Source organism: Engraulis encrasicolus, chromosome 19 (genome assembly GCF_034702125.1).
Source record: "Engraulis encrasicolus isolate BLACKSEA-1 chromosome 19, IST_EnEncr_1.0, whole genome shotgun sequence".
NCBI lineage: Eukaryota > Metazoa > Chordata > Actinopteri > Clupeiformes > Engraulidae > Engraulis > Engraulis encrasicolus.
Genome location: NC_085875.1, coordinates 2,975,878 through 2,988,377, shown reverse-complemented (window position 1 = coordinate 2,988,377; position 12,500 = coordinate 2,975,878). Strand labels below are relative to the sequence as shown.

Below are 12,500 nucleotides of genomic sequence, written 5' to 3'. Positions count from 1 at the left end.
TAGATTCATGCAACCCAGCGGCGCCACACCAAAGATTTTGGCCAAAGTGCAAAGTGCAAAGGACTGAGCACTGATTAGGCAGCCTAAGCAGCATAGCTGGGGCAACTGTCATAATGGAAGCCGCGTCTCCTTTTTTGATATGGTGCCATTGCGGAAGTAACCATGAATTTCTTAGTCAAATATATTCCAAATTAGGCTTCGAAATGAAACGACAATCCAATCGATATGCAGATAAAACTACATTATTAGTGTGTGGACGATGTCAGATTCTAAAAGCCATGGCATGTTTATTTCACAAAGAAATGACATGACGTGAATTTGTGTTGTGAACGCTCTCACAGCTGTAGGCCCATCATGACTTTGTGTACATGTTGATTTATGACTTAATGTTCATGTTGATTTATTTTCCCTGTTTTTGCACCACAGGATTATATTGACACCTTTGTGGTCTTCTGTGTAGCATGCACTGGTTGCCCACTAAAATTGGCGGATGAATCGTAAAGCTACCACGACTCGGACAGCCCATTCAAATGCATAGACCGTGGAAGTGTTGCCCAACTACGAAAAACGGGGCTTTATCATAACGACGCTACGGCTGTTACAGATTAATTTTGTGGTGACACCACGATATGGAGTGAGATATGGTTGGTGTGTGAGTGTATTTGTGCGCGCCCGACCTTCTTCACTAAGCTTTAAGTGTACAATCAACAGGATGTCTAAATGCCAATGCTTCGCTACTCTAGTTACTCCCCATAAGCTACACTGTGCAAAGCTGTGCACTAACTTAAAGGGACACTGTGTGAGATTTTTATTTGTTTATTTCCAGAATTCATGCTGCCCATGTTACCTTTTTCATGAATACTTACCACCACCATCAAATTTTAAGTATTCATTATGACTGGAAAAATTACACTTTTCATACATGAAAAGGGGGATCTTCTCCATGGTCCGCCATTTTGAATAAAAAAAATAGCCATTTTTAGCTGCAGAAATGACTCTACTTGGACCATACTAGGAAATATTTGTTTATTACTTAGTAAACTTTCATGTAAATATCAAATTTGGCAATAGGCAGCCCACTTTCAATGAGCAGCATAGTTGCAGTACCGTGCAGTTTTTTGACCATTTCCTGCACAGTGTCCCTTTAAGCATAATAAAAAACAACAGCATAATATGTCATGCTAGTTATGAAAATAATTCTGCTAGCATAAATGCTAGTGCACATGTTGAGAGAAGAAATTCCTTTAGCAACTTGCCATTCTCATCCTGTAGGCTAGTAGGCTAAAGCATCCAAAACATCATCACTAATGAAAGGAGTAAAGACATCAGACTTACATAAACTTCATGAGGGCCAGGCAGTTACATTTAGACCGAAACTCCTTGGTGATTGTTCCAATGCCTTCCAAAAAATTCCAGAGACCGCAATGCATGCATCCTTTTTTCTTGTACAACTTTGTCAGACAAAGTGGTGCATAAGCAACATGAAAAAAAATTGGGTCCGCTGATGCTGTTGTGCTTGTTTGTTCCCCGTTGCCACTAAATGTAAAACTGCACTCAGATAATTCTGTTGTAACCAGTACTCTCCGCATTTGGAAACAGTTTTGAGTTTATTTTGGCTTTAAACAAGCCAATTAGTCGTTACCCCTATTTAAACCGGCGCTTATGGACACAGCCTTCCACATTTGGTTCCAGAGAGGTCTCAAGTGCATTGCTGATCTATTTCAAGATTCAATATTTGTATCCTTTGATTGCCTGATTCAAAAATATGACATTCCAAGATCACACTTCTTTAGGTATCTCAAAATCAGAGATTTCACTCATAAGTAAATCCCATCTTTTCCTTCTGTCCCACCGTACAGCCCTGTTCATAACTGCGTCTCTCTCGACCCAGCTCGGCCAGGGTGTGTCTCCAAACTATACAACATTTTACAAGGTATCTCCAGCCCCTCTCTCAACCATGTCAAGGAGGCATGGGAAAGGGAATTACACGTAGACATCACAGACTCTGTGTTGCAGGCAGCCGTAGAAAGAGTACACAAGTCATCACTCTGTATAAGACACGGGTTACTCCAGTTTTAAGTCCTCCATCGTCTGCATTTCTAGAACCAAACTTGCCAAAATATTTCCAGAGACAGACCCTACCTGTCAACGGTGTTTCAGTGCCCCTGCCACTCTGAGCCATATGTTTTTTTGTCTATTGCCCCCTTTTGGTCCTCAATATTTGATACAATTTCCAACATGCGTGGTCAAAAAAATCACACCTGGCCCACTGACTGCCATCTTTGGTGTGGTGCCAGAGGAATTCCCCATCTCTAACAGTCACACCCAAGCCATATCTTTTGCTCTCCTCTATCATATCTTTTGCCTGCCGTCTTATCCTTCTTGAGTGGAAGGACAGGTCTCCACCATCACATGGCCAGTGGATCAAATTGGTAATGACCCATCTAAAACTAAAGGAACTTAGGATCAGGATCAGAGGTTCCTCTAAGAAGCATAAAAAGACTTGGCAACCGTTTCTGACTTACCGGTACTTCAGCACTATCCCCTCTGCAAAGCTGATTGACTGATGCCCGACTCCCTTCACAAATCCCCACCCTTTCCCCTTTACCTTATCCTTTCTTCCTTATTGATAATTTGAGTTTTTAGTTTTATTTGTTATTACTTAACTTTTCTCTTTTTTGTTTCTATTTGCTCATGTTTTTGACTTACTTTTGCTTTGTACTCATTCCTATATTATCAGTAGTATTATTACTGTTACAATTGTTAACATTATTACAAATATGGAGTGTGAATGTGCGAGTGCGTGAATTCTTGTGTGTGTGCAGTGTGTGTGTGTGTGCGTGCGAGAGAGTAAAGGGTGATTCATAGTAGCACCTCCACGGAGGTGCAGCATTGAAAAGTAGCCACCACGCCCCCCTGTGCAGCGATAAAACAACCCCTGGCTGCGGTACATGCATGGTTCTCCCAGGCTGAAATGTCCGTGAGCTGAGCTATGCTCTTGCACTGTGATTGGTCAATGTGCTTGCAGCAGTTCAGCGAGTACTTGGCCCTGATATCAGTGGTGTTCTATTCTTCTACCCAACCGCGGAGGTTTGAAGGAAAAGGAAAAACACGATGCGGTTGACTTGGCAGGAAATCACTGGAGTTTACTTGACAGGGAGGAGAAACGGTGTTTTATTTCAGTAGTACAACTCCCAAAAAATATCCATAAAAGGCCATCCTGAAAATGATATAAGGTTGTAGTGTGGTAGTAGCAAAGAAGCCTCTTTGTTTGTTTGTGGTGTGACGGCTAGCTCCTAAAACAGGGTTCGCTAATGTCCTGTAGAGTTTGAATGGGTTTGGCTGACAGTTGCTAAGCTAGCTGTTACAGTTTTTCTCGATTGCCTCCACACAAGTTCTGGTACTTCACACACAATTCTCGGAACATCTCACCCATTTCCCAACTCCCCTAACCAATGTCACTGAACACTAAACACAATTCCTACTTAACACTCAAATTCCAGTTTTAAAACACACTCTTTTCACACCATTACACACAATTCTCTGGATTACACTCAATTTTCATAAAGAAAAACACTGGGTTTCTCATGGAACACACTGTCATTCACAACACTACAATCAACTGCAACTATGTTCACTTCCTCATCACATGGGCAAACTCTCTTCATACCGGCTTACAATCTGAAATCATCACCCCATAAGGACACACATTGCATGTCATATTGATGAAAAATGAGTGGATGCAAGGAGAAAACCCATTTGTTTAGTTTTTGAACTAAAAAATATGTTATTCAAGACATAACTTTCATGTGGTCACCCAATATTTTACAATACATTAGTGCAATTTTTTAATATTTTTAAAAATATGTAAAATATATACGGGCCAAACTCTTCACTACCTCTGAAAAATGCACGTCTTGTCTCAAAACAATGTACTCTCTTCTAAAAACCTCATTTTGTCGTCAAATGACACACACAGACAGTCACTACAATACACATTTGCAGACCCATTAAAACACTGTTGGGCACAGGGTAAAACTAATTTCTCCCAGTAACTTGGGCTTTTTTTGTTCTGGATTGCATGCATACTGTGACATTGGAAAAACTTCATTCCCACAACACACAAACAGAAACAGAAAGATTTTTATGTCTTTTTCACAAAAATAACACAAAGATAAACCACACTGCCTATTTGGCAGTACAAAAAACCCATTACATTACTGTATAGCCTATTGCTATGAAAAAAACTCAACTTGAAACACAGTAGAAACTTACAGTATTTTCTTCAGTGTTCTACTTACTAGGTTTGGAGATTTGTGTGTAGAGTTTTGAGAATTCGAAGACCGATTCCGAAAATTGTGTGTAGGCAATCGAGAAAAACTGTAATATGGCCATTAGATGTATCTAGGCTATTGTATTTAAAAACGGCTTTTGTTTGGCATTTTAACCACCTGAACTAAGAGAGCGAGAGAGAGAGAGGTTTGAAATTGTTATGTTATTCCACATTCATGGATCAACTCGGATGGTTAATTGTGAGACGAATTTCATATTTCTGTTCTTCATTCGTGATCTTATTGATACATGATTTTATATGTGAAACTCAATAAAAAATAATTGGAATATATAAAAACATAATTTTTTAGCGAAACTATACCTATACACACACACACACACACACACGCATACACACGCACAAGTACACGCACACGCACACGCATGCACACATACGCACACATATGCACGCATGCACGCACGCACACACACACACACACACACACACACACACAGAGCGTGCTTACATGTATGCGCATGGGCACTCAATCCACCCACACACACAACAGACCCTGATGAACCGGTTTGGTTCACACACACATCCAAGATTTCCTATCTGAGGCCGAAACGTCTAATCTCCGAAGACAGAACTATCTAGACAATAACGCACAGTAAGTATCTAATTTCTTTGCCACTATTAACACACACACACACACACACACACACATACACACGCATACACTGTTATTCTCTGTGTGAGACCTTGATAGCTGTAGTATCTGTGTACCTCTTGTGATAGCATTAGCTATTAGCATTAGCTGCCACCAAAAGAACATTATGGCAGTCCCCACTCGTTTAGCTTTTAGGAGGGGAGCATGCGATAATTGAGGCAGTTCGGCCTTTGCATGAGGCCACTCTGGCGTGAAATAAATATGCCTGTCTGGGAGGAGAGTGGAGATTGCCCATCTGGCACCAAAGAGCAGTCGGATCAAAACTCGAAATAGCCTACGGATCATACATACTGTATATTGATAATGAACAGACAGACAGACAGACAGACAGACAAACACACACTCTCTCTCACACACACACACACACACAAACACACACACACACACACACACACTAATCTATATCTTGTTGTCTAGAATGGAGGAGTCTGTCTCTAAGAGGAGACCACCCTCTCCTGTACCCACCTGTGTGTCTACGAAGAGTGATGTGTCCATGGATGATGTGTCCATGGATGATGTGTCCATGGCTCATTTTAAAGGTGGAGACTCTTCACCTCAACAGTAAGATCAGCACTCTACTCACATCTCTCTCTCTCTCTCTCTCTAAGGCAGTCATGGGTGAGCGGTTAGGGCGTCAGACTTGCATCCCAGAGGTTGCCGGTTCGACTCCCGACCCGCCAGGTTGGTGGGGGGAGTAATCAACCAGTGCTCTCCCCCATCCTCCTCCATGACTGAGGTACCCTGAGCATGGTACCGTCCCACCGCACTGCTCCCCATGGGGCGCCACTGAGGGCTGCCCCCTTGCACGGGTGAGGCATAAATGCAATTTCGTTGTGTGCAGTGTGCAGTGTTCACTTGTGTGCTGTGGAGTGCTGTGTCACAATGACAATGGGAGTTGGAGTTTCCCAATGGGCTTTCACTTTCACTTTCTTTCTCTCTCGCCCTCTCTCTCTCTCTCTCTCTCACTCACACACAGTGTGAAAATATTGTTGTATTCAAGTATTATCATGAAAACTATAACCTTATAACCTTATGAATGTTTAAAACTTTGAGTGAGCATGGAAAAGGCCCTTTGTCTCTCTCTCCCTACTGTTCTGTTGTTTATCTCTTAAACGACGAGCATGGAAAAGGCCCTTTTGTTTACTTTGGTGTCCCCTTTTCTTGGACAAACTGATGAGAGCTAAAGTTAGACTTTCCACGTGGCCAGAGAAGGATGTGTCTATGTGTGTGTTTTTGAAAATCACTATACACCCTACAAGCAACACTCTGCCTCTTTGAGAGGAAACATGCTGCTGTACCTACCTGTAAGGCTGTTTCCCTCCCTCTGATCAGAGTACATTCTAAAACGTTTGGAACGTCTCTGTCTGAGTCTTTGTGTTGAGTGCCTTTCTTTAATTTGATACAGTATAAAAATTATTTAGACACACACACACATACAGAGTTACACACACGTGCACATGCATGCACAATGGCGGGCGCGCGCACACACACACACACACACATACAGTTTACTTCTTTATTTGGATTGACAGATAGACATTTATCATAGCACAAGCCAAATGTTATAGGAGTTTACACAAAACTAAAAGAAACTGCGCACTGAGTGTCTTAAGGATACATGTGGCACCTCCGTCTCCAGATGAAGAGGCTCCCGATTATGCTGGATACTGAGCAGAATTTGGTCAATCTTTTTGCCTGTTGTTTAGGGAGTCCACAGATCTGTAAGCCACGCACACACATTTTATGTACATGGCCTAAACTGCCAAAGATTAATGTTATGGTTTTACAGGAATAGCCACAGTTGTTTAATGCATTACACAATGGTTGGTATTTCAATATTTTGGAGGAAAAGCACGTTTCCATGTAGCTGTCAAAACAACAACCAATTTCTACCAGAATAATGGATTTATCCTGTTCACTGACTAATGTCAGATCAGGTGTATTGGGTGAATGATTGATGACACCCCCCAATGTATCACACTGATCATTTGTTAGGGAAAAGCAGTCCACTGCAACACGTCCAGAATGGATTGAAGGGAAGTTGTTTGCATTGCGCAGTTCTTTTAAGGTCAACGCTACAATGCGGTCGTGCCGTGCGATATATAGTCCTTTGTAAGCAGGGCAGCCGTTTAATATATGCGCCATGGTTTCTCTTTGCTGGTCCTGGTGTAGCATACAGAATGGTTCGTGCTGGGTTGGATACCACGTGGCCAAGTTCGCTTTTGTTGGTAGCACTTCTAGCCGGGATTTGATGGTGAATTTATGTATGTCGTCGTGCAGAGATGTGTTGCGTAGAGCAGCGTGGGATGCGTTGTGGTCGGCGTCAGGTAGACAGGTTAATTTTCCCTGAAGGCGTAGCGCTGTCCAGTGCTGAACTGCGTGAGTTTGGAAATGTTTCAGTATTGTGGTTCTGCAGTTTTGTGGAGTGAGACGTTGTGTTGTACTGTCGTTAAGTGATACACACACACACACACACACACACACACACACACACACACACAAACACATTAATCCCTGTCTTATTGTCTAGGATGGAGGAGTCTGTGTCTAATAGGAGACCACCCTCTCCTGCACCCACCTGTGAGTCTATGAAGAGTGATGACTCCATGGAACACCCCATTAATTTCAAAGGAGGAGACTCTTCACCTCAACAGTAAGAACAGTACTCTACTCACATCTCTCTCTCTGTCTGTCTGTCTCTGTCTGTCTGTCTGTCTGTCTCTGTCTGTCTGTCTGTCTGTCTGTCTGTCTGTCTGTCTGTCTGTCTGTCTGTCTCTCTCTCTCTCACACACACACACACACACACACACACAGACTAATCCCTGTCTTATTGTCTAGGATGGAGGAGTCTGTGTCTCAGGGGAGACCACCCTCTCCTGCACCCACCTGTGCGTCTATGAAGAGTGACCAGTCCAAAGAGGATGTTATTAACTTCAAAGGAGACTCTTCACCTCAAAGGTAAGATCAGACATCAAGTCAAGTCAAGTCGGCTTTATTGTCAAGTGTGTTCTGTCTTCTGTTCTGTGTGTGTGCGTGTGTGTGCGTGCGTGCGTGCGTGCGTGCGCACGCTTGCCCGTGTGTGTGTCCCTCACGAAAATCGACCATGGGTTACCATGATTTAACATGATTTTACCATGGTATGTCACGTTTACACTAAGTACTCTGAACCTAGTCATACCATAATTGTAATATGGCTTACTATGGTTGTAGGGGTAGTCGCGTGAGAATTGAAATCCTCACACGGACCGCACCACGTAATGTAGGTACAGTCGCGTAAGAATCGGAATTCTTACACGGACCGCACCGGTAATGTAATTGAAGTTACGTTAATGTATGGGAAGCTGTGCGTGGATTTACTCCTCATGCGGCTATACCAGGAATTGAAGGTAAAATCTCGTTTGGGAATTTAATTAATTATGAATTAATTGTTATTAATAAACAAATTAATTAAAATGTAATTTAAGGACCGTCTCATAAAATCCTTGGATTATCAATCACAATATTAAACAATAAATTGCTAAACACAGAATTAATAATAAGTTTTGTACTGGGGTTACTCAGCGGGCCACAGTGAACAATGAGAGTATGAGACCTATTCTCTGTGATCAGCTGGGTCACACAAGCACAAAGGTTGATCTGAAGGCAAAGTTCTAATAATAGGTTGGTTGGGTGTACAAAGTAACAAGGACAACAAAATGCAATCAAATGATTTACTTTTATTAACTACTAGGTAATCTAATAAAATGCATTACATTCAAAGTCGGTTAAATGGAATAATAACAATAATAAGGCACAATAATATAAAACAAGAAAGAAAATAAAAGAGGGGAAAAGAAAGAAGAGGGGGACAGGCGTTCAGCCTGTGTGTGTGTGTGTGTGTGTGTGTGTGTGTGTGTGTGTGTGTGTGTGTGTGTGTGTGTGTGTGTGTGTGTGTGTGTGTGTGTGTGTGTGTGTGTGTGTGTAGCAGGGGTCTGGTTGCTATAGGCTACCACGTGTGTGTGTGTGTGTGTGTGTGGTTGACTAAGCTAGCATTAGCTACAGAAAGCATAGACAATGGAAAGGCTACTGATAAGTAGCTGCTTAGCAAAGGCCTAATGTCGACTAGGCAAGGCCCAAAGGGTCCACAACAATGTCTAGGTTTCTGTAATAAATGCACACAATTCCGAGTGGAATAGAGAGAGGAATGAAAGGGGATGAGAGAGTAGTAGTCAGTGGGAGGAACTCGCGCTGATTACTGTGTGTATGCCTGTTGCTGGGCAACAATGGCGTCCTCTCGGCTAGGTTAACGTTAGCATCAGAACCGTGAACAATAGGGATAGCTAGCAGCTATGTAGCAAGTAAACCTTGTGGTTTCAGGCGCTTCAAGTCCCTTAGTGGACGCGCAAATGTATCAAAGGGTTCTGGAATTAATGATAACGAGTTCGAGAAGAACAGGGAGAGAAAGAAAACGAAATAAAAGAAATAGCAAGTGGGAGACGTTGCCGTCTACGCAGCCATTACGAGTTGTAAAACTACAGGAAGTGGGGTTTCAGCGTGCTTGTGTAGGCGCTGCAAGCCCAACTTGGCTAATGGCTAACTTGCAGAGCGCTCCGAGCAGAGTTGGCTATTCAGAGAATGGTTTACTACAGATTATGCACTCACAGTGTATAAAAGAGTACCGAAATGCTCGGAGGGTTCTGAGAATCAAATATTTCGAAAAGGAGAGAGTGAAAGAACGAGAGAGAGGGAGAGAGATAGAGAGAGAAGGGAAAGAGAGATGGAACTCTAGTGGCTATGCGTGTCTGTGTAAATAAATGGTTAGCGTTGCGTTGCTAACCTAGGGCCTGCTATGGCCAGTTACAACAAAAGGCGCAGCGCGTGTATTTCTGGACTAGTCAGCGAAACGGCCGCGCTATGACGGTCCTCGGAGAGTTCCGAATATTGATGGTTAAATCAATACTTGAACTATTCCGTGCGAACGCCACAAGCGGGGTCGCTAGGCTTAGTAGCCAGTAATAGGCCTACAGAATGGGTTAGCAGAGGGGAACCTAAGCTAAGAAGAAGGATAGACAGAGAAGCAGGAGAAATGCAAATAAACATGTGCACATGAAAAATAACTCAAGTCATAGTTCAAAAACACATCTATCTCAGTACATAAGCTATGCCCAGTGCCTACTGTGTGAGATGAAAGGGAAGATCCAGTTTCCAAAGGCTCGGTACGTCCGTCTGGAAATGGGAATGCAGTCCAAAGTTTCGAAGGGCTCGGTGCGTCCGCTCGGAAGTTTGGGGTTTGCAAAAGTCTTTGTTGTTGCGGCTTCGGTTGAATCCCAAATGCGAGAAGTTTGTTCCACGGAGGCGTGCGTGGCTTTTCTCGCAGTGAACTCGCCTTTAGTTCACAGTGTCCGGATGAAAGTCTTACAGATATGTCCAGGCAAGATCTAAGACTTGAAGTGAGGAATTCTTTGCAAAGGTGTTTTAAGATGAACTAAGCAGTCTATGTTGATATTCGGCCAGATATCAACAATACTTGTCCAAAGTTGCGCAAGTTGCTCTATGCGTCTCGTCTGTCCAGCAGTCAAAACTAGAGTGAGGATTTAGGGGAAGACAATGGGTTATCAAAGGTGATTGATAACCAGGTGATTGTGAACGGGGCTTTGGTCACAGCGCCTCCTAAAGGAGGAGGACTGAGGACAACATGGACAGGGACCCTGGGCCAGCCATTTGGTGGTCAGAGGGGAAGTAACTCTTTTACTAATGATTATTGATGACCTTCGTCTCAATCATCATCAGTTTGAGTCACATGATTCTCATAACTTTGTCATGAGTTTCTCTGCGTAGAGAAGTGGCAGGAATTGTACCTACATGGTATTACTATTATTTTTATGTAGTAACCATGGTTATACCATGGTATGTCATTATTATCCCTTACCCTTACGACCATGGTTTTAATGTAGTAATATAACCATACTTACCATACCATACGTAGTAACCAAATCATCAATAGGGAGTTGGACTAGATCACAGGATTGCAGGTTCTAATCCTGCCCTTACCATTCCGTACACCTCCCTCCATGGCTGAAGTGCCCTTGAGCAAGGCACCTTACCCCACACTGCCCCAGGGTTAGACACCAAAATGGCACATGAACCCGTGGGAACCGGGAGTGGCACTGCTGGCGAGGTGAAAGCCGTGGGTGGCGGTGGCAGGGGTGCCAATTTAGATGAAACAGGAAAGGCCAACAACCAATTGGGAAGAGGAAGAACGGAGTGGAGACTGTAGCCAATAGCCTGTAATATCTGTAAGGCGCTTTGGATTTTAAAAAGTGTCAGCTCAGTGTAATGTAATGAATCACTAAACCATGGTTAGTTTTCAAAGTACATTTTTTATTAATTTTTGCAAGGGCATAGTTAAACCATGATAAATCCAAAGTCAGACTATGGTTAAATCATAGTTAGACCATGGTTAAACCATATTCACAAACCGTGCTCAAAGAAACGTGACAACTATGAATAACTAAAAACCAGGGTTAGTTCTCATAGTAAAACCATTGTCGATTTTAGTAAGGGGTCTGTCTGTCTGCCTGCCTGCCTACCTGTCTATCTGTCTGCCTGCCTGCCTGTCTGTCTGTCTTATTGCCTACCTGCCTGTCTGTCTGTTTGCGTATGTGCTGTTTGAGTTTTTCTTACAAAGTCTCTGACTGTGTTTATGTTGGTGCATATGCTCATAGTCAAGGGGTGGGGAAAGGCAAGGTGGGGGTATTTTGTAAAGGAATGTTACAAATTACATTTGCAATTCAAGTTGTATTTTCAGGGGCCCTACTGAAGGTGTGGTCTGATGGTAAAGTGGACTCCTTGAATATAGGCCTAAAGTGCGGGGGGGATCCTGGTTGGTGCTCATAGTATGGCCCCTTGGCTAAAAAAGATTCTTCACCCCTGCTGTAGTACAACAGCTGTTTAGCTACTGGTGTGTGTGTGTGTGTGTGTGTGTGTGTGTGTGTGTGTGTGTGTGTGTGTGTGTGTGTGTGTGTGTGTGTGTGTGTGTGTGTGCGTGTGTGCGTGTGTGCGTGTGTGTGTGTGGGTGTGTGTGTGGGTGTGTGGGTGGGTGGGTGGTTCTGTGAGAGAGAGAGAGTGTGTCATTAGATCTGATTATCATGCAAATATTTGTGATTCAAGTTGATATCTATTCCTGTTTTTTTACTCTCAGACAACAACTGGATCAAGTGGAGGAAATGCAGCAGATCCACAAGTCTCATCTGCTGAAGAGATTTCAGTGTCTGATTGAGGGCAGAATAGAGCAGGGAAGCTCCACAGAACTGAATAAGGTCTACACAGATCTCTACATCACAGAGGGGGGATGGAGGGGTATGACCAATGATGAGCACGAGGTCAGACAGATAGAGAGAGCATCCTGGAGACAAGACAGACACTTCCATGACTCAAACAGTCTCCAGGGAGACGAGGAATCCGATGACTCAGAGGAAGATGAGGATTCCGAGGACTCAAAGAGAGTTTCTGAGTCTG

At 43.1% G+C, this 12,500-nt stretch overlaps 2 protein-coding genes across 2 annotated transcripts in view; both read left to right on the top strand.

Moving 5' to 3' along the window:
- Positions 1-5,421: 5,421 nt before the first annotated feature.
- The window catches only part of LOC134435159 (NACHT, LRR and PYD domains-containing protein 3-like), a 24,790-nt gene continuing 17,711 nt past the window's right edge, over positions 5,422-12,500 (top strand). Inside the window, exons 1-2 of the mRNA XM_063184011.1 lie at positions 5,422-5,564; positions 7,534-7,656. Of these exons, the coding sequence (XP_063040081.1) occupies positions 5,422-5,564; positions 7,534-7,656 (266 nt within the window). The remainder of the gene's footprint in view (positions 5,565-7,533; positions 7,657-12,500) is intronic.
- The window catches only part of LOC134435107 (NACHT, LRR and PYD domains-containing protein 3-like), an 11,031-nt gene continuing 6,430 nt past the window's right edge, over positions 7,900-12,500 (top strand). The window contains exons 1-2 of the mRNA XM_063183939.1: positions 7,900-7,961; positions 12,184-12,500. The exon at positions 12,184-12,500 is cut by the window's right edge and continues 1,603 nt beyond it. Coding sequence (XP_063040009.1) covers positions 7,900-7,961; positions 12,184-12,500 — 379 coding nt within the window. The remainder of the gene's footprint in view (positions 7,962-12,183) is intronic.